We start from the raw sequence: 22,998 nt of genomic DNA, 5'->3' as shown, positions 1-22,998 counted from the left end.
TCTGTGTCCCAACAATTACAGAAAGACAAGGTTTTCGAAAAGATTATATAACGTGCATTGTCAACGATAAGCATAAAAAAATAAAATCTGAATGCGTAAAAAGTATTTTATCAACTGAAATTAATGATATAATGTTATTTACGGTGAGCAATTATTCAACATTCTAACAAGTTTTTTTTGTGTAATATAATTTCTTAACATACAAATACCAAGAAGAATGAGTCGGTTTTATTCTTGATAAGATAATACAACAAATACATGTAAAACAAACATATAGAAAAAGAAAAATCGGAACAAGTGATTTTTTTTAATCAACTTAAGAAACAGGAAAAATCCGCGCAAACAGCTTTTTTAGTCCCTTCCTCAATTTCTGGAGGTAGTATCCATGACAATGGCGTATTCTAATCTACATAGATTCTTTTGTTATAAGATTATAAAGAAATGCATCCGTTCAATGACTATATCAGTAAAATGTAGAACAAAACACTAACTATGTACTTTCGTTACGAACACACAAACACTGTTATCACGATTCAATGAAAGCGTTTGAAGTTTTTTTTTTTTTGTATGAACTACTGCAAAAAATAAACTGATATTGCTTAGCATTTTTGGTGCAGTGGTTTTTGAGAGAGAAATTCATGAAAAGTTAACAGAAAAAAGACTGACAGACAACGGGGAAATAAAAAAAGCTCACTTGATAATTCGTTTTATGAGAACTAAAAAATATGCAAAACATTTGTTTCTTCACATACATAGTTAATGAATCTAGTAAACATTCAAATATCGACATCTTCATGTGTTTTGTCTATAACAAAACTACAAGTCAAGTTTCGTTAATATTTTCCAACTGCATGTAAATATTGTCACATCGCCTAAAATGCGCAGTTACAACAGCATCAGGCACGTGGTGTCTTCACCTTGCGTGGCTATACTTAGTCTGCATTGCTTAACAACTAATGTGTCAAATGACGAAAGTAACCTAAATATTAAAGTTATACATGTATCGTTTGAAAAAAAAAACATAGTTAACATACATTCACCTGTAAAAAATAAAACATATAGATATTTAATTCTGTTGAATGACAGAATCGTTGCAATAAAACCGAATAAATTTAATACATACAAATTATTCGATTCATAGAGAGATGAGACATAATTCTTTACATGGTAATCACATTGACACAGCTTCATTTATTTCATCTGTATATTGGGCTTCCATATCAGTGAAATCAGTTCATACATTTAATCAGCTGGTATAAAAAAAATCATGAACTTTATTGAATATCGGAATCGGTGAAAAAAAACTGTAACGAATAAGTTAAATTCATAAAAAATCAAATCAGATCGCTTCATAGATATTATCAATTGCAGTATCATGGTATTCGGTTTCCACTATTGTAGTATCGTTATATTCGGTTTCCGGCAGTTCGCAGTAATATTCTGACTTCTGTGAAGATGACTCTCCATGACACTTAGGACCTTGAATATTATCGTCGTACTGAGAGGAAACGTCCTCTTCATAAATATTTTCAGTTGCATTATCATTGTATCCTGTTTCCGGCAGTTCGCAGTAATATTCCGACATTTGTGAAGATGACTCTCCATGACACTTGGGATCTTGAATTTTATCGTTGCACCGAGAGGAAACGTCCTTGTTGTTCGGCTGTTTTTCTGAAAACACATAATTATGCATTGATTCAATAAACACGCCGTTGTTTGATATCCACGTTCCATTCTGATATCGTTCATTTAGGGAGACTGGGTGGTCAACAAAATACCTATCAGAATGTCTTTGGATTTTTAAATGTGATTTTTAAGCTATCAACTATTGAGAGTATCATTTAGTAAAATATTACATGTACATGTATATATATTAGCTTTAAAATAATAATATTTTTCTATTTCGTTATTCAGAACTCTTTTTTCTGAAGGATATAAAGATACTCTAAAATGACCACGGCCATCCAACCCTCTTTAATTGCTTTAATAAATATCAGCTTTGGTTTTAATCAACCTGATGTGAATCTCTATCCTCGATTGCATGCATAATTTAAATTTTATCATGCACTCTCTGCCATTCATTTTTCAGTTGGGATATTAAATACTTGAATTTCGTATACGTTTTGTAACTAAAATATTTTTTGCAAAATTTAAGTTTTATTAATAAGTTACTAACCACGTTTTCATGATAAAATTAAAATCTGAAAATTATAATTAATTTTTACAATCACATTTTAATTTGTAAGCAAGCCTTTTTGAAGTCTATTTTAAATGCTGTACTCTACTTACTTGAATTTTCTGATACTGTACGCGACATATGATTCTTCTTTCCACGCCGCCTGTGTGATCAATTTAATATTTAAAAAAAAGTATTAAAGCAGTTATTAATGCTTGTTAGTTTTCTCGAAAAAAAAATAATTGATAATTCTAAATTGATAAAAAAACAATTCAAATATACCTAAAGTACCAAACAAAAAGTAATCAATTTGAACTGGACACAAACGATTTTTGTATAGAGTATTTCATAATAAAACATACATTCTTATCCTATATGAGGTGTGTTTAGATAAAATAAAAAAAATCATTAAATAATGTAAACAGTTATTTTGAAATTGTAATGTAATGTATTTCTTCAAGGACATTGAGTAATGCTAATGATTATTTAACACCCCAATTAATAAAGTAAAGATAATGCTTTACTGTACAATGTAATTTGCCCCAAACCTGGCCAAAATAGTCTTCATTTAGCTTATACATGTCTGATATACATATACTTTTTTACATGTGCACTTCAACAATAATACCTTTTGTATACTATGACAGTCACTGCAATCGCAGTCAACACTCCTACTGATCCTACTGATCCCCCAACAGGAATAAACATGGTCATGTATCCGCTTTGATATCCTCTAACGCCATTTTCTTCATTTTCCTGAAATGAATTATAACTAAAGAGAAAAAGAACTGAGAGAGAGAGAGAGAGAGAGAGAGAGAGAGAGAACATTTGTTCTCAATTTGCACTAATTCAAAATATAAAAGGTAGAACGACAAAGGGAAAACGTAGATGAAAGTATAACATAGGATTTGAATTGATAAATAAAAAAAAAATTAAGTACTAGTATTAGAAATACTTTTCTTCACAAAAAATAAACCCATTGTTGTTAAAGTTGGCAAATAATGTTTCTTGTATAAACAGCACGATCGATATATAGTAAATGTTGGCACTAGTATCAAACCCCCTTTGATGAATACGCCAAGGAAGTAGCAATAAAAATCAGATTTGCTTTCAAAAGATACCCGCATTTAATACATTTGTGTTATGTTCTAAAAATAAACATGCAAAAAACAACATTATTTTTTCGCATTATCTATATTATCATTATTGACTCATGCACTGATATACCTGTTTACAGTTTCCATAGTCACACCGATGCTTGTAGCAAGAACTATTGCAAAGTAAGTCGCAATTGGGCCCGTAGTACACTCTTGGGCATGCTATATGAAAACAATGTTGATATAGATACACGTATAAACGCAGTTATGATGTATTGTGGTTTGAAATACATTCATTGGCATCTCTTTTTATACCTTTAGTATTTCATTTCATTTTATTAAGGTAAATATATTACCGAATGCCATGATTATACATATAAAATACATTAAATAAAATAAAAATCGACATTATCACAGCAATATGCAAGTCCAGTCCATTAGAATAAATTTGTTGAAAATTGTTATCATATAGATTTCATAACATACAAATAAATTTTTTTACCTAAGGATAGCCCAAAAAACCTTGTTAAAAAAGCTTGTTTCCAATGGGGTCCCTATATAACAGTTCGGTTAATAACAATAAAGTGCACTACAAATCTACATAATGGAATTTAGGCAGGATACTGAAAAGGAATATACCTTATAATAATGCTCTGAAAAATGACACGTTTCCATTATTATTCTTATAACTTAAAAGGACTTACAATACATAAGATAAACATGATATGTTACGGTATGCATTTTCAATGAATGCTCTGTTATGAGAAATCGAAACAAAGGTCTTAATCCATTGGATTGCTTTGGTATGCTTTACTGTGCATTGAGATTTGAACAAACACACCTACGTGTACAGAACTCTTCCAAACATTTCAACCTAAAACTTTAAAACTTCTTAAAAATATATGTACAAACATCAAGTAAAAAAATTAAAACAACTGTTGATATGCAAGAAAGATGTTTTGATGCAAATATATTTTTTCTTTCTATGTTCTTTCAAAACCGTAGTTTTTTATACAAATATCTTTTGAATCAAAAGAATTAAATTTGAAAGTATTGTGTAATTCAATTCAATTAATCTTGCAATATATGGCATCAAAACCGAGTTCAAATTTTGTTAAATGATATGCTATGGGATGTTATTTGCTAACGAACTAGAAGTAAATGATACAAAGACCTTAAACAACTGTTATATGGGATATAAACTTACAGTAAACTTTGAACTCATTGTGAGGCCCAAAAATTAACTGGGTGCCGAAGTTTAGACACTTTAATATGTCAAAATGCTTGCATATAAGTACATGTAAACCATATATCATAACATTTGAGATTTTGTGAGTAAATTAAAATGTTCTCTCTGTAAAACTGGTCTTTTGATATTTTCAGATCTGATAATATGCCATGTGATGTTCCATTTTATACATGTTGAAAATTCCTATCCGGTTTTGAATTATCCCTCTTTTCGTAAAATTAAACGAACACTTTTGTCAGATGGGTTTAGCTTTACCAATGAGAGGCAGGACAAATGAGAGGCAGAGTCTTAAAGATTGGCTAATTTGGAAGTAGATACATTGAAAAAGTCCACACCGACTTAATATAATATGACTTAATATTTATAAGTATTACTATTAGAATCCAAAGGCGATAATTTTAAGTAACAGTCATTAGGGTTATTATGACTTTTTTTTATGTGTTTTTTTGATGCAGAGTTCGAAACATCAACGAATGACCAAAAACCAGCAGTCATCATCAGCTATATTTAAGTTAACAACATACAAAATTTTAGAGAGGAAATCAAATAACTAGTAATATATTTAATGTACTCGCTATCCGCTTCGTTGTCGGAAAAGCTCGAGAAAGCGATTGGGCTTTCCTAAAAGCTTGCATTACAAAAAACAATTTACACTTGAAGCATGTGTTATTTACTTAGCTGCATATCTGTAGCTTCCAGTCTGAAAAAAAAATCAGTTTGAAGACAATTCGATTTTTTCAGACCGGGAGCTACAGGCTATAATTACCCTTTAAGAAATATATCTTTATTATACATATTAAACCAGCTAAAACATATATTATATTTGTGAATATAAGAGAACGAAAGAATTTCAAAAAAGAATATATATTCATTTACAGGTATTTCAGGATTTCATTTTATAAACTGTATATTTTAAAATGTCCATAAAACAAGTACGACGATTAATATTTACATTTTCCACAACGTATTTTTTATTAAGATAAAATTATCACTTTGATTTTTTTCGCTTGAATTTCAACTATTTGTTTTATTTATCTCTCTATCTTACTTATATTGCAGTACATCCTATCATATCGAGCCCCACATCCCTCAGGACACGCCTCCGTCTCCTTGTCACATGACTGTCCTTGATAACAGTGACCACAGTTACTACTGCAATTTGTCCCATACGTTCCGTTGTCACATTCTATTATAAAAAAAAAATATCCATACAATTGTTTCTTATATCGTGAATTTTTTTTTATGTTTTTAAATAAACTTTATCCTTCATTTCATCTCCTGAATGTCCGTATAAACTGTTTGCATATATTATTCATTTTTTGATAGTTCTGTACATATTTTGTTTACGTACGCCCAAAAATAAGTAATATCTTTATAGCAAGATGTTGACTTCATAAGATGTACATCATAAACAAATATTTCTTTTCAAGTAAGATATTCCACATGCTTAAACAAGACGATGACGTCACTTTGTGGCGATCAAATTCTAAGATCATTATGAATAATGAGTATTAACCTTTCTACATATGATTAAATCACCTTTATTACACATGGGCCATCTCCATCCGTCAACGCATCCTCCATCACACTCTCCAGTGCTTTTGTCACAAGCCATTGAATCTTTGCAATTTCTACTACAGTCTTGCGAACAATTTTGTCCGTATTTTCCAGCAACACATTCTAAAATCAATTGAAAATGTAACATTATATGTTAGTTACTCTCATTTTTTTTCTCAATACGAATGATTATGAAATCATAATAAATTTTACAACAGGCATTTATTTAGGGTAACTTTCAAAACCACCATATTTATCCAATATGTTAAAGTTTTACATCACTAGATTCTTAGGTCAATTGAATACTTTTTTTTATCTGGGAGTTAAATTTAACAAATTCTTTCTTCTTTTTTCTTTTTTATAAACGAGTCAAAGTCGAAAATCTAATGTGTTTGGAAAAAAAACCCTGAACTATTTAATTGCTTAAAATTCATATTTGCCTTTGACATTCTATTTTTTTCCTTTTTTTACCCTTTTGATAACGTTTATTGTTTAAAGATTGCCATAAAGTAAAACAATATCTTTCGTTAAGTTGATTGAAATCAAGCCGTTTTATGCTAAAAATACAAAAATGGCGGGAAAAGGTAAACTTTATGATTTCATATTTTTTAAATTGTGGGCACTTCAAAATTAAACATATTTTAATATACTTCAAGTGTATATCTGTACAAAGAAAACAAAGAATTACAGTATAATGATGATGTTCAATTAAAAGGGCTATATTAGCCTCAACCCATAAATATATAGTCCTCCAGTGTAAATGTATGCTTTTTTAATGAACAGTGTTCATTAAAAATCTGTCCATGAAACTAAAAACATGCATGACTTCGCCCTTATGTTTTTTGGGGAAACGCAACTCTGGTGTTTTGCAACCAAGTGTATTGCATCACTAATCTCCACACTTAGGATAACATCAGCAGTGTACCTTTCGTACATAGTGGCGACATCCAACCACTCATACAGCCACCTATGCAGGCTCCAGTCTGTCCGTTACAACTCGATTCATTATTACAATTCTCACTGCAGTTTTGCAAACAATTAATTCCGAACATCCCCGAAGGACACTCTTAAACAAAACAAAAAAAATAAGGAATTATATTCAGTCTTTCAAAATTGTTATTAATTTATTCGATTTTGTAACTTGAATACACTAGACTATAAATATTCCATGTCATATTTTTTTCCCCTAAATTGACATCTGATTAAAAGTCGTTGTAATTCGGAAATTTTAAAACGAATCATGCAAAGCTTAATAACATAATTGCTTTTTTTATTACGAAACAGTGATTTTAATGTTTACCACGTAGATGAAATAAAAAAAAAATACAAAAAATAATGTATTAATTTTGAATATGTTTTACATGTAATACACATTGTAATTGTTTTTTTTACCTCTTTTGCATCTAATACCATGATACCCAGCCTCACACCCACTGTGACAAGTCCCGTTGACATGGTTACAATGTTCTCCATTCAGACAATGTCCACATTTCTCTGAACATCCGGCTCCATACGTGCTATTCTGACAATCTACATGTATGGTGATATACTAAATAAACGAAACTCTGTAAACCACTTTTTTATCAGTTAAATTTTACCTCGGGTTTAACGAGGGATAAACACGTTCGTACCGAGTAATAACCGCTTCTAAGCATCCGTTTACTACGCAGCAATGTTAAGGCGTCCCGATGCTAAAATACTACGAAAGCCGAGAAGGATCATTCGAGATTCGAGATTCGAAATACGAGATTCGAAATACGAGATTCGAGATTCGAAATTCGAGATTCAATATCTAAATTAACCAATCAAATCATGGATCTGAAACCTGTATCCTAGCAACATCAAACTGTTCTAAATAAAGATCATTCGTACATGCTCTTTCCTACAAATAAATGTCTTAATAGCTCTTATATAGTGGTTATAAAATGGTTAAATTAACATTGATGAATTAACCTCACACAGTATAAACAATTAAATTAGAAATAACACTGTTGGCTTTGCGAATCTAAGTGGTTTTGTTTGCCCTGTATGTATTTCCCTCCGAACAATTTTAACCCGAAGTGTATTCGCCCCAACTGTGTAAAAATCGGCTCGCGAAGACAGATCTGTTTAATCTAAATGTTTTAGCTATGAAACGAAACTAAAAAAAATAATCGACATGTCAAAATATAGGTTATGATAAAGTTTTAAACCATAGAAGATATAATGATTTACAACCTCAAAGACAAAAATCCAGATAAGAATAGTGTATTGTAGGGTATGGCAATGCCATTGTCGATATGAGAGAGAGGGAGACAGAGAGAGAGAGAGAGAGAGAGAGAGAGAGAGACAGAGACAGAGAGAGTTTTGTAGTGTCAAATTCAGTTTGATTTAGAAGTTGAAATTGATTTGATTTGTTACAAGCATATATAGACAATAATTAAGCCTCTAAAACGAGAAAAGAGAGGAGGTAGCTAGGGTAGGGCAGACCAACTAGCAAGCTTTAATTTTAACGGTGTTAGCGCACCTGTGATTTACATCGACTCTCTCTCTCTCTCTCTCTCTCTCTCTCTCTCTCTCTCTCTCTCTCTCTCTCTCTCTCTCTCTCTCTCTCTCATCTCCTAGCATTTCCTTTTCCGTGAGGGGGCTTGGGGTATTTGTGATGTCTTACATTAGCTAGCGAAAATGATAAAAAAAAAATGAAATTTTCTTTAAATTGTGTGCGGATGTTCTACGCCAATAATCTGTTTTCAGTATATACATTTCAAGAGGGGGGGGGCGGATCTATAGTCCTAATTAATTTGTCAGTTATTCTGGCCTGATTATGTATAAATTAGAGCTGCGCTGGTGCATATATTTACCCAGATGGACCAAAATATAACCAAATGAATCTAAAAGTTTTGACAAAATTAGTTTTAAACGTACGACTCTTTTTTTCAATTCTAATCGGGTATGTCCTTTAGAAAAATCTTGAACCACACATATTTTAGCAATTAAAACGACAATTGTTTCATTTTTTATGGGGAGGGAGGTGGTGCCGGTAAAGGACATGTATTGCTTGTGGCAGTTGTGCTATACTCTTATTTGTTATAATAGGTAATACTACATATTGATATAAAATTAAAGTTTCCAATTACACTGTACATAGCTTCTATCACGCATTTTGACCCGTGCGATAGTTTGAAACAATTTTCAAAGCAATTCAACCGATCATTTTTGAAATTTAATTTTCTGGATCCCCGCCTGATACGTCCGCCTTCTTGTATATTAGAATTACATGTACGTTGACCATATGTACACATTAACTTACTAGTAATCGGCTATGATATGGGGCGATAACATTTTTTATCAATGTTTTTGCAGGATATGTAACAAATAACAGCCTATTTGTGGGTTTTTGCACTGATTATTTGAGATAATTTGCCGCCATCTTTATGCATTCCACACACCACTCACAGTTTCTTTATTTGGTGTTCTGTGTGTATGGCGACAAATTGGTAAATTTGCACCACTCACCCCTTGTAGCTTCATCCTGATTACATTTTATCTGGCTAAGTGTAATGTAGTAGTATATTAAATACACACATCTTTGTTTGCAGTGCTTATTTACATCTTTAGAGATTTACTTACAAAAAAAGTAAACATTTGTATGACTTATATGTAATTATTGTCAATTTTGGTGCGGGGGGGGGGGGGGGGGGGTAGGAAACTACAGAGAAACTTAACTTGGCTGTGAAACATATGCTTTTATTCTTTCTTGTTGATATATCAATGAATGAATTATAACAAAATACATGTACGACAATTAATTTTGAAATATTCATGCACAATCAAATAAAGGGTTTTACTGTTCTCTGCACAAGAAATCGGCAATGTGAACAAATTGGCACCCTATCATCCCTACCTTTAATTGTAGAGAGTAGGTATCCTTCTATATTGAAAACAATTCCAAAAGTAAGACTCATAATAAGTTGTTTACTGAGGAAAAGGAAAAAAAATTGTATTTATTAATAATTCCGTATGATGTGATAATATCTCAATGATTTGTTTATAATCATAGTACTAGTGTATCACTGTATGCATACATAAAAACGATAAGTAATGCTTATATTTATTAGTGAAACAGGACAGATTATTTATATTTAGATTATTTAGATACATGTACTAATCTTCATGCGGAGATCTAGAAAGGAGGGGGTCAGGGGATCTGGACCCCCTCCTCGGGAAAATTGGAGCTTATGTAATTTACATAGTAAAATTTTTTAAAATTGGCCTAGGACCCCCTACAGAAAAAATTAGCTACGCTTATGAAGTTCTCTACCATAACCGCATTTTTACACAAAAGGGGTGAATAAACCCGGGTTTTAAACTATTACTGGTGGTGAAATACCTTAGGGTTCAAATGCATCAGGTGGAAATGCACCAGGGCAAACAAAATCACTTAGATCCGCGAAGCACACTGCATTATTACTACCCGGTAGTCTATTTAGATATTCTGTGTAAAAGTAAATACAAATAATTATTTAGTTAGGTAGGGAGAAGTGAACATAGCATTTATTTGTATATAAAAGCATGTACGTATGATTTTTATTTAGAACAGTTTGATGTCGCTAGGATACATATTTTCATATCCTTGATTTGATTGGTTAATTTAGATATTGAATCTCGAATTTCGAATCTCGAATTTCGTATTTCGAATCTCGTATTTCGAATCTCGAATCTCGAATGATCCTTCTCGGCTTTCGTAAAAATACAGCAGGAAAACGATATTTTTTTAATCATCGTAAAAATACTTTGACCGGGAGTATTTCTTAAAATCTATGATACATTTATTGACAACAATGTTAAACATTGCATTTTATGCATTTTTGTGACGTCATATGTACTTTGTAATCACGTGACGGGCGAGTTCTAGTAATGCGTATGATCTATATAAATCGCATCGGTGCAGGTGATTAATGACATTAAATCATACATTTTTTTAATAAAAATCATTTGTTAAGTCATATACTTTAAAGTTCTTGCTTGGGAAAAAAATATATATTTCGTGTATGGAAGATATTGTTGAAACATTCCACAAAATCATCAAAATAATGCACATTTTTACTAATCAAAAGCGATTTACAAAAAATTGGGGTAAATCCGTAGGTTTCCGAAGCACGATTCACATTGGTACTTATATTCTCTACCAATATTACGTAAAATATTCTAAAATTGTGTTGATCTTTCTCCTGCGCCAAGCTGGTTTTACATGCATAAAAATTTCTTCATTCAGTTGTTTACACGTAGCAGGGAGAGTCTCCAAACCAGTCTTTTACTTAAAACGAAGCTTTAAAACTGCGGATTATTTGATACTGGTTTTTAATATGAATGAATTCTGTACGTCTCACATTAACGGCAGCATCTGTGTAAAGGAAACATGCGGTATTATACTGGTTTGATATAATTCACTTTTAACGTTAAGAAACATTCCCTGAGAACTATCGACAGGAATGCAGATCGTGACGTCAAAGTTAAGTATGACGTCATATCGTATGAAGTACAGACAAGAGACTTTCTACATATGGCTGTAAAATCAATCGGGAAGCCTTAACATGCCCGCGTAACCTAAACGAATGCAAATCTTTTGAAAGATTGATTCACGGTGATGATTAGTAACAAGGGCAAGGCTCTAAAAATTTCGCCGTAAATTTCTTGAATGCGAATAAAATTGTTTTACAGAATACTAAACTATGCAACTCATTTGCAAATATTCACGGCGGCAGGGAAGCCGGTTTTAGATTGCAAATGATTAATGTAACGGCCCCGAAATACTTAAGCTTATTTCACTGACCTATTTACTAAACAATTAAACCTTGAAGTTCGGTGCTGTAGTTTTATTTGATTTTCAAAATAACCAAAAATTGGCATTTGGGAGGTACTTGTACTATCACCTTTTTTCAACTATGCTTTAAATGACATATCCATTTGAATGGTAAACATGATTTTTTTTCTCTAATAATCAGTTCAATGATATACTAACATTGTTCACAAGCCGGTCCCTGATATCCATCTGCACAACCAAAGCAAAGACCGGTCTCTATGTGACAGCGACTGTTGTTACAATGAGCTGGACACGGCTGGGAACAGTTCTCGCTAAAGTATTTAGGATTCGGGCAACCTTTATGTACAATATAAACTAATATAGTTAGGCTTTTTTAATTTTTAGAGGTTGCACTCTAAAACACTATATTCATCAATCTGTAATATAACTTTTAAAATCTAAAAACAGTGTATTGCAATCTTAACTTACCATATACTTCAAATTCACACAGTTCGTTGAAAGCATATTTGGAGTAGTAGGGTGGTAAATTAGTTGATGTCCTGTTGTTGTAGTAGATGACGTATCTACCGTGGTGAGTACAGTTCAATGTTATCACAGCTGGAATATTTTCATTGGTAAAATGTTGGTTGTCCTTAAAACAGAGAACCCCGTCTTCTTTTTTCGTCGTGTTTGATATGTACACAGAAAATCCCAGAAATCTAGGGACATATCCATTACGGGGTCCTTTTAAAAATTATGTAAATGCAAATCACAACCTGACTTATTTTTCAGTTAAAGCTAAAGTGAATATGTCAAATGCAAATGTGTTTCTGACATTTTAATGTAAACATCTTGGTTTAATGGATTATACTGCGTTCTGTTACTTCTTACTGAAACTCTAAAAAAATCTCTAAATCTAACCAATAAAATGAAACAAATTTAATAAAGGGAATCGGAATTATGCTGACATAGCTAAAATAATTTACGCTGTTTTCCGCTAAGTTAAAGAAGCAGACCTGTTCAAAATAATTGTTTAATTTTAGTAGTTTCCTAAAAAAAATGGTTTTCACACGGAAAAATATACCGGACATTAATACTACCTGTAACATTGATTTTCCTTAAAACAAGCTTCTGATTATAAAAAAAAATGTTTAGTATAGAAAGCAGCTTTGACAAAGACTATACCCTCAAACTGACCGTGTAACCCAGCTGCCGAAAGTTCTGATGCATTATGAAACGTCTCTTAATTAAAACTGTTCACAGTTGACAAGATATCTTTAAAAAAAGACAGCTAGAGAAAGGGAGAGAATTAGATAAAGAGAAAAAAGAAGTTGAATTGGAGGGAGAAGAAGAAGAAGAAGAAGAAGAAGAAGAAGAAGAAGAAGAAGAAGAAGAAGAAAGAAGAAGAAGAAGAAGAAGAAGAAGAAGAAGAAGAAGAAGAAGAAGAAGAAGAAGAAGAAGAAGAAGAAGAAGAAGAAGAAGAAGAAGAAGAAGAAGAAGAAGAAGAAGGAGGAGGAGAGAGAGAAAGAGAGAGAGAGAGAGAGAGATAGAGAGAGAGACTGGGTAGAGAAAAGAATATTTTGTCAGGTCTATTGTAACAACTTGGCATTTTTACTGATGTTATCCAAGCGACATATTTTCAGTGTTATTTAAAGAATGCTTACCCCAAGGTAAGTTGTCTGTTCTATAGTATATGGTGATGTGATGGACACCGAGAATATCACCTAGGTCAACACGCCAGAGTGCTGTCTTATAGTTGTCCTCGGATATAGTACACTGATATGCCGTAGCTTGAAGATTTGTTTTTAACCCATCGACCGCTCTGGAAGCGTCGTAATTCCTATATTCATAGGGATGTAACTGCCAAGCGCTTTTGTGTAAAGCAATGTTTTCTGAAAAACAAGAAAATTGTTTATTCTTATAAAGAGCTTTGAAACATTTCATCACAGGGTAAATATAACAACGTAGTCAAAACGCATTCGAAGCAGTTAAGTCCAAGTTAATTCCGCTGTATGAGAAATGAAATAGTAATTAAAAAAATGAAAACGTAATATCCAATTTAACCGCATTCTTGATTAACTATTGCTTTTAAAATTGATTAATCATTAAAACATCCCCTCTTAATGTTTACACATTGTAATGAATTAAAGAACAAAGTGTGTTTTGGGACCTGTTTTAAATGGTAAAAAAAATTGAGAAGGGTTGAGCATAGAATATAAGGAAATAAATATAAGTTACAAAGAAGAGTTATTTTACATATAAACAAGTGCTCGTAGCTGTATGAATAACACTCGAATAAAAGAAGATAGGAAGAGAGATTAATAAATACCGTAAGTGTATACAATCACTGGTAAAGTACAGCACACTATGGTTTGTAAAAGCATGGCCTTTTCGTGTTTTTTTTCTAAAAGAAAAAGAAAATGACGATGCATATCATAAATACACCAGTGAGCCCATTTAAAATAAGCATACTGAACTATCAAATAAATGTTCATATGGATTTCTAAATTGATGCACTTAAATTCAATTTCTCTTAAACTTTGTTATGAATGCTACCAGTAAAATGAAATTAAGGTATATTTCATAGGGTATAGACAAAAAGGGAGGGACGGTTTCTTTTAATATTTGCCATAAAATTCAAAAGTTGTTTAAATCTCCTGAAAATACACATTTAAAATCTTGAACATGTGTGTATATGATATGCCAGGTTATACATTTTTATCTTGTTTCAAAATATAATAATGACTTCAACATGTTGGCACATTTCTAAGATTTGGTCAAAAATGGTGAAAAATGGCTCATTTTCTCATAGTTTTCTGAAAAGGAAAATGTGTCCGCAGCCGTAGCCAACAACAAAATTAATATATTTTATGTGTTTTAACATGATAAAGTTATAATGTGAGTTTTATCGTGGGCGATGGCTGCGAACATAGCTTTTGGTTCAAAAAACCTCAAAGGAATTGGCGTCTTCTGCTCAGTTTTATGAAAACAATGGGAAAATGTACTGTTTGTGACGTCACAATTACCCTTGTTAAAGTCTAATCAGGAAATTATGTATAGATTCTTAGTTTATGGGTATTTTTGTGTAAAAAAAAAATGTTTCATTTCCATTTTTGGTGATACTTTTAAAAATAGCTCTAAAAAGGGGCAAAATATGACTGAAAGTGTACCTAGTTCTTTAAAACTACAGCTTAACCATTCTTCCAAAATATATCGCAAATGCCATTGAAAGGAAAACAAAAATTATATTTCCATGATTTACTTTTAATGATATGTGGGGATGAATGTTGGAGGGGGAGGGGGGGAGGTAAGTCGAGATTGTGAAAAATTAGGTTACTGTCACTTCAGTTACTTTTAAAGGTAATTATCCATACGTGACAAAACAAATTCAGACGTAATTCACGTGTTTTTACGTCTTATCCATGCCAGATCTAATTGAGACCTGAACAATGTGTTAACAAAAAAAACAAACAAACAAACAAACAAAAAACCAAACAATACAAAAAAAAAAACAACAACAAAAACAATCTTACTTTAAAATGGATTTGAACCAAATCTGTAACTGAAGTGACAATCACTCAACCAGCGTACGGTCTGCATATTCTAACCACTATTTCTAACGTTAACAAAACTAAACAACGAGTTACATGTTTACGTATTGCTTCAAATTCATTCACTTATACGGCCAAATGTTTTTTAGATCGCAATGGTCGGCAAATGCATATTTAACGCTAGAATCCTACAATTGTAACCTTCCGCATCTCGAATTACATTTGAAAGTATCCACTTTAATTCTAAATTCCACGGAGCGAAAGGTTAATTCCAGGTAGCTTAAACTTTGATTACTTAACTCTTAAAAATTATGCTCACATCCGGCTAATAATCGTTTACTTCTAACATTTAATGCAAAATCCCAAGTTTTGTTTGGGGTGCTCGATATTGTAAGACTAACCAATCTGCATGCCGCCGTAATACATGGTACATGTGTACTAAACTATAATAATAACAAAAGTTAAGTGTAATGATCCATAAACTAACAACGATTTGCTATCTGTAACATGACTATAAGCCTGACGAAGCTTTTTTTCTCCTTATATGAAATTGTTGTTTCAAGTAAATATTTCAGTAAATTGTATAAACTTACATGTTTTTGAAAATAAGAAAGTGAGTTTTTTTTTACGCTTAACAGCAATAGACTGCTACAAAGGTGTTACATGTAAAGGCATATCCCCAAGTACCCAAACTCCGTCACCATAAGCAGAAAACATCCCGCATTTTTCTGTAAATTATTTTTTGCGGTTTTTATCATTTGCAATCACTAAATATAACCTGACACATTTATAAATTTATAAAATTATTAACAAAAATAGTTTTTATTATTATTCAAATAAGCCCTCTGAATACGATGTTTATCACACGTGCTATCATAACTTAGGAACCTAACTCCGTCACTAACATGATCTATGATACGCTAGGGAATGAAGACACATTAACAATTTAGTTTAAACTCAACTTGTATCTAGGCCAAGTTATAATAATCAAAATCGGTGTATACAATTTAAATTGTATATCATTTCATCAAAGTGAAATGATCGCCAGAATAAAAAAATGGGCCCTTGTAACAAAAAGCACAATGACCTATGGATGCCGTTTGATTAATGTCCTTACATATTTCAAATATATCATATCAATAATGAATATAGTAATGATTATATTATTTATTTATTACATTTTTAATAAATGTAGCATATTCTAAATACTGACATACCGTATATATCTGTAGCCCTGTATAAGGCAAAAATTACGGCATAAGCGATTTGACGTTATCATCAACTGTAGTGCATAAACGATATTGCGCACTGAAAAAATGTGTTGATAATTTTAATAAAAAATAAATTACATGTAAAATGTTTCATCTTGACCTCTCTTAAAATGACTGACCACGGTATATAATCAAATAGGCCCGCGTGTCAGAAATATCGTCATTTTAGTGCACCCGTGAAAAAGGTGTTAGCTGATTTCACGCAATTATTGTTGCATAAAATGAACAATGTGTAATTTTGTTATGTTTGAACACATTCTTAAAATTAACCGTTGTTAATTGTTGACATTTTATTGAAGATTTTTGACTTGCAAAAAATGACGTCATAATAGCACTTGATTTCCAACGTCGAGGCGTTTCCCGAAAGTGACGGAGTTAGGGTAGTGACGGAGTTAGGGGGCTATGCGATACGATTTAAGTCAATTTTAACCAAAAAAACCTGTAAACGATAAATCCTTTGTGTTTTACACAAATTCTGACGCTTTTGCAAGTACCAAAAGGGTACACAATTTATCAATCAATCTGCTTTCTTTTTTAGAAAAAAAATATACATGTATAACGGCAATTTAATTTACAAAAACATGTTTTGTTAACCATGAAATTTTGTATTTCCCCAGCTAATGTTATTTTTATTGTTATTTTGTAGTTGATGTTTCGTAATTAAGACCATTATTATATATTTGATAAATAGTTTCCGTTTCTAATCTATACGAACTATTCTGTTTTCATCCCATATTAATGTGCATATAGTTTTTGTAAACGTTGATGAATAACAACTCCGTTATTATTCTTGATTATATGTCATTGGTATACGTGAAATATTTTTACTTCCTTTATTTGTGTACGTTTAGAACTGAACACCGCTCGTAAATAGGCACTGTCCGCCATATTTCTCTTTCATCACCACTATTCCTACAACCCTTATATAGGTCGCAGACCTTTAAGCAGTTTAACAAATTTTTCTCGCAAATAAACACTGTCCCCAGTATCTCTCTTTTATCACCACAATTCCTACATCCCCTAATTAAGCTGCAGAACTCTTAGCAGTTTAAAGAATTTTGGTCATGAGGACTAACCTTTGTTAACATACATCTTTTCTTGCCGTGTTTCTCGGTCGCTATGAAACTATCACAGGTCTATATTACATATAGTCAAATGTCTGCCACCCCCACCCCCTCCCCCAATTTTATCCTATCAAAATCTGTTGTGTATCACATTAATCTCGATATAAGTCATCAATGTCTAAAAAATGTTAACCTATGACGTCACTAAAATGGGCCACTGTTGATTACAATAAAAGGTATTGTCATTTTTCCTGCATATTCTATCTACAAAGATATAGAATGCAAGTCTACTCAAGTACTTTTTTTTACATATTTTTTTCATATATTTATACACATTATAGTTAAAAATGATTCTTGAGCAACCATGCGCTCAATGTTTTCCAGTTGAAACACTTTCGGAAAGCAATCATATTTTGCTAAAAAACAAAACATTTAAGTATCAAAATAAGACATTTTTCATATGGTCATTTCTACATTATGATATGTGTCACTTTGGTGATCATCTTTTACGTTCTTTTTCAATGTGATTTCAACTACCGCCATACTTTATTCTGAAGCTCTTTATAAAACTGCAATTTTTGGGGAGAAGAAATGTATATTGATGCATCTAGTCCTTTTAAGCATTTTTTTTCAAGCCAGGAGAATACTTACATAAAAGCAGGTCAATGCGTTATTTCCAAACAGAATATGCACATTAAATTAGGAATAAATGCATAAAATAAAAACACCATGAAAGGAGTTTCAAGTGTGTAACCGGATGTTACGAAATCGAAGCGTCCATATACTTGTGTGACAATGCCTATTTACAAGCGGTGTTCAGCTTTAATTGAGAGATATATTATACTTCTCATTTCAGGGCAAACTACGAGTTTTGTTTGTTTGACATATCATATATATTTAAAACAATATAATAGAAATGTGAATAAAGAAAAAAAACAACTTGTTTTTACCCGAACAAAGATTCCAGATTAACAACATATTACAATCTATGATATACTACTTACGTAAATAAATATGCAAAAAGACAACAGAAAAAGACAATTGTTCACAGTTCCAAATTTGAATTACTCGAATACTATTCTGTTTTAAATTCACATATACAATTTGAACACATTTCTATACCCTTATACATATCTCTCTGTGTAAAGAATATATATAGATATAGATATATATATATATATATATATATATATATATATATATATATATATATATATATATATATATATATATGCGAAAATGGCTACGACTATCCATCCCTCTTATGAGGAAATAAACCCTTCTGATAAAAGTATGTGAAGAGGAGCTATACATCCAGACCAGGAAGCACAACCTTTAACGAGAAATACTGACATTATCCTTTACTTATTTTTGTCAACGTAAATCCGTATAATTATATTATACCCACGCACTACGAAATCTTTTTATTTCATTCCTGTTTTCAGCTGTCTCATAATATCAACTTTACTTACGCAAGTAAAAAACGAATAGAAAAAAGACCAAATTCTGATTGCTAACCTCCTTCAGTTGATAAGTTGTTTATCAATCTCAATAAAGGAAAGGGGGATCTAGAAAGTTTTTTAGTGCTATTCTTATTTTGATTGAAACGATATTTATGCACTTGTTAAAAATATCTTCGTTTTATACACAGTAAATGATTAAAACCTAATAACATATCACTTGTCACATGTAAACAGTTCTCTCTGTATTAGTTATCATAAGTAAACAGTTTATTTTCTATATCAAAACAACAGTAAAGCGATTCATGTGCAAAATAATATAACATAAATAAATACATGCGGAGTAATGCTGAATGTTCAGTTAATTTTTTTTTGAATTGATATACCAAAAAACACTTATTTCTTCCAATTATAATGTTACTCCAATCAAACCTTAAACTAATTGCAAAGGAAATATTGTCATAAAATCTGCGCTTTTTCTCGTTAGATTTAAAATCAATCATACTTTATAAAGTAATGATGATCAACTATATCGCAAACTGTCATGCATGTTTTATAAAAATACCAGATATATGCAATTTATAAAAGCAACTGATACCTGGTGGCTTTCCTTATTTGAATCAAGGACGGTTTTGCACAACTCACTGCTATAACTGTTACAATTGTATATCCTTATATATTTAACCAGGAAGGAAATGTTCTCTTTAAAAGACATCATCCGTTTTTGTTATTATGCAACACGAGGTAAACCTTTAGTTATAGATAAAATAAATTGTAAAGCATAAGTCTCCGAAGTTTTTAATTACTAAAGAGGAGGTGCTAATAATACTTTTAATAATACTAATAATGCTTTTAAACGAATCAGTTTGCAGCACAATGGTATTTTATTAAAAACCTCTTTATATGGCTTTTATTACCTGAATGAACTTTAATAATCCAATGAAAGTTTAATGCAATATATATTTTCCATTTCTCTTGCTTGATTGCATACAACAAGTTTACAAAAGATATAACCATCTAAAGTGTTATTGATAAAGCAATAATTTCAGTGGATCACATGATGGACAAGGTGCAATGGATTTCTTAAATGAATTTAAATTTCAAACCTCTCGATTGCAATTTTTTTTTATCAAAATGTTTATATTAAACGCTAAAAATAAGCATTCATTATTACCAGACGTCAGACTAAAATCTAATTTTAGATCTGGAAGACGTCAGTCTCATGTAATGGTTTGCATCGCCTATTTCAAAATAAATATTTGTAAAAAATATTTTTAAAACTAACTTTAGTACAAAAATGATATTTTGGATATATACTACTTTTATTTAAGACTTGACAGCTTTGTTTGTTTCTAAATAAGACATTATTTTGTTTTAATTCCCATTTCCGAATTTTTTAAATTCAAAATTCAGGGAGGTTGTTCAGGTTTATGATATATATTTTAAAATCCCGCGACATGACATTCTGAAAATTATTACCAGATGTAAGTAGTTTTATATATTCAAGTTTCCTAAACTTTTAGAATTAAAAATATCACTGGACTCTCTCAGCAGCTGTTATATTGATATTACGTAAGCATGCAAAAGCTGCATTGCTGACAGAGAAAAATTTAAATTAACATAGAACAGTAACATAAAAGTGAACTTGTAAAACTCGTTAACATTAAGCACTGGTTGAATTGTTTACCTAGTTGTTAAATTCAGACCAGTGGTTAAAATATGCTGCTCAAAAGTTGACCACAGGTTTAATTGCTTAAGCAATGTTTAACTTTTGGCTAAAATGAACCATTATTCAGAGCGAGGTTAAGTTTTTTAACCATTGGTTAAACACAGATTTTCGTTTTTTTTTACTGATGTTAACGTTTGTAGGCAACACAAGATAATTGAGTAAATACGTATTTTTTTCAATAATTTTGACACTTCCTATACATTTCTTTTATGAATACATATCAAAATACGATGGGGCTTCAGATTTCCGGATTCCAGATATCCGGACGCTTCAGTTTACCGACTATTTTATTTTGGAATATTTATGTTATTTTGTCTCAATTCAGATTTCGGTAGAGGACAGTCTGTTCTTAACAAAAACAATTGCCATTAACTGTTGAATGTTAAATCTGAATTTAACTTGGCGGTAAAAAAATGATTCTCTGCTTAATACAATAGAATGGTTACGCTTTTTAGTTGAGTTTCACGCCTTTTTTACCTGCTAGACCCTCATGAGTAGATCCTCATGAATAGCTGGTATAAACACTCTGATTATCAAATTGCTTTCAAATATTACCGACAGTGCTTGTTACACAGGATAAGATACGCCTCACATCACTTGGATTGGATATCTTTATAATGTGCACCTGTCAAGTGCAATCCTTGTTTAAAATACCCCCCTATTTCAGAGGAAGAATGTGCTTAATTAGTTAAGGATGTTTTACACAGCGTAGTGTTTTTTATATTCAAAATAGTTATTTTTAATAAAGTGTCAGGCGATTTTACTGTAAGATTAAGTCAAAACAGGAAGTAAAGGAAGAAAACAAGAAAAAAATCAACTGATCGGAAGTGCATTTGCGGAAAAATGGCTAGAAATAGAGTGTTAAAACACAGCGTTAGAAGATACGCTGGCAAATAATGAAATGCGATACACAAATTATCCCTATATTCAATCAGATAAATGATTTACTAGCTTCAGCATGCAAGTTTAATATTCCTACTAGTGTCTATCATAGCAATGCAAACTCATGTATACTTATAGATGTTACTGTACAGTCAAGTAGTTTAAGAAAAGTGCAGATTTATACTTTTTTTAAGGTGATAGATTCTTCCGAAAAATAAAGATTAAAAATATAAAAACGTGGAAAGGGGAATACAAATATAGAATAGATTACTATTACTTTTTACAAAGAATTGCTCAATTTTGTATTCATATGAAGCAGAATTGGTTAAACAACTTGTACATGAAAAATTCGCTCGCTGTGGACTTCAACTCAACATTCACATATATCGACGTATTATCAATTAACAATTGTTACTTCCACACTTCCGTCGACTCGATATATCCATGGCAAGTGAACTTGAAATAAATGGTGCCACAGAGTATGCGTCACATGTTTTATATTTGGGTGTTTTACTGGAAATGGACACCATATTGAGGGTAACCTAACAACATAACTCCGTTTTCCCGATCATGATATTTTTCCAAAATTAAGACAATTTCCCTGATAAATACATTTTTATTGATAAAACATTGGGCGCACGGCGGATGTGACCGGTCGGCAGATCTAGAGGATGCTTACTCCTCCATTGCACCTGATCCTTCTTCTATTTTTTAGGAGTTTCGTCTTTGCTTTCCTCCTGTTTTGTAATTTTCCTATAGACCTTTGAGTTATAACACTGTTCGTTACCACAACAAGTCATTATAGACAGCAATAAGGGTTGGGAAAAAGTATTGTAACTATTTTTCTGTGATCCCATTTGTTTGGTTTTGATTGAATAATATTATGAATTGACTCGTACTTGCACTGGTTGAGTAAAATGGATATGATGTGAGAAAAATAGTTAAAAACTATTACGAAAAACAGAAGCACATTTATAAAATGCATAGTTGACAGAAAATAAATATATATATAGATGGATGTTATGTGTGTATAATATTTTTTATTGTACATATAAGGGTGTTATTTACTCATCCGTGGATTTTTTTCATTCTGAGTAAACGTCACCCTTAATACAAATTTATTTCTACCCTTTTTACCATTTTCCCCTCAAATATGGGGATCTGGTCTCAAAATAACTGA

General features: G+C 31.5%; 1 protein-coding gene across 3 annotated transcripts; it reads right to left on the bottom strand.

The window, feature by feature from the left end:
- Positions 1–21,477, bottom strand: LOC128171050 (multiple epidermal growth factor-like domains protein 10). 3 transcript variants are annotated; one of them, XM_052836811.1, is made up of 13 exons: positions 21,414–21,477; positions 14,191–14,265; positions 13,526–13,753; positions 12,351–12,605; positions 12,081–12,218; positions 7,472–7,609; positions 7,005–7,145; positions 6,062–6,202; positions 5,571–5,708; positions 3,404–3,495; positions 2,805–2,932; positions 2,290–2,339; positions 1–1,671 (listed from the first exon to the last, which is right to left on the bottom strand). In XM_052836811.1, the coding sequence occupies exons 2-13, from the start codon at positions 14,243–14,245 to the stop codon at positions 1,340–1,342; spliced, it is 1,836 nt and encodes a 611-aa protein (XP_052692771.1). In that variant the 5' UTR covers positions 14,246–14,265; positions 21,414–21,477; the 3' UTR covers positions 1–1,339. The 3 variants fall into 3 exon arrangements, with proteins under 3 accessions (XP_052692771.1, XP_052692769.1, XP_052692770.1); XM_052836809.1 differs by lacking the exon at positions 21,414–21,477 and adding an exon at positions 19,806–19,855; XM_052836810.1 differs by lacking the exon at positions 21,414–21,477 and adding an exon at positions 18,399–18,486.
- Positions 21,478–22,998: the final 1,521 nt, after the last annotated feature.

Source organism: Crassostrea angulata, chromosome 2 (assembly GCF_025612915.1).
Source record: "Crassostrea angulata isolate pt1a10 chromosome 2, ASM2561291v2, whole genome shotgun sequence".
In the NCBI taxonomy this organism is placed as follows: domain Eukaryota; kingdom Metazoa; phylum Mollusca; class Bivalvia; order Ostreida; family Ostreidae; genus Magallana; species Magallana angulata.
Note: the sequence above shows the minus strand (reverse complement) of the source record. Positions and strands in the feature narration are given on the sequence as shown.

Bases quoted from the DNA above. Each gene is read 5' to 3' on its own strand.
- LOC128171050 (XM_052836811.1), bottom strand. From the start codon at position 14,245: ATGCTTTTACAAACCATAGTGTGCTGTACTTTACCAGTGATTGTATAC. The intron at 12,606-13,525 runs GTAAGCATTCTT...AATTTTTAAAAG, and splicing joins AACAGACAACTTACCTTGGG to GACCCCGTAATGGATATGTC. The intron at 12,219-12,350 runs GTAAGTTAAGAT...TTGTACATAAAG, and splicing joins GTGTGAATTTGAAGTATATG to GTTGCCCGAATCCTAAATAC.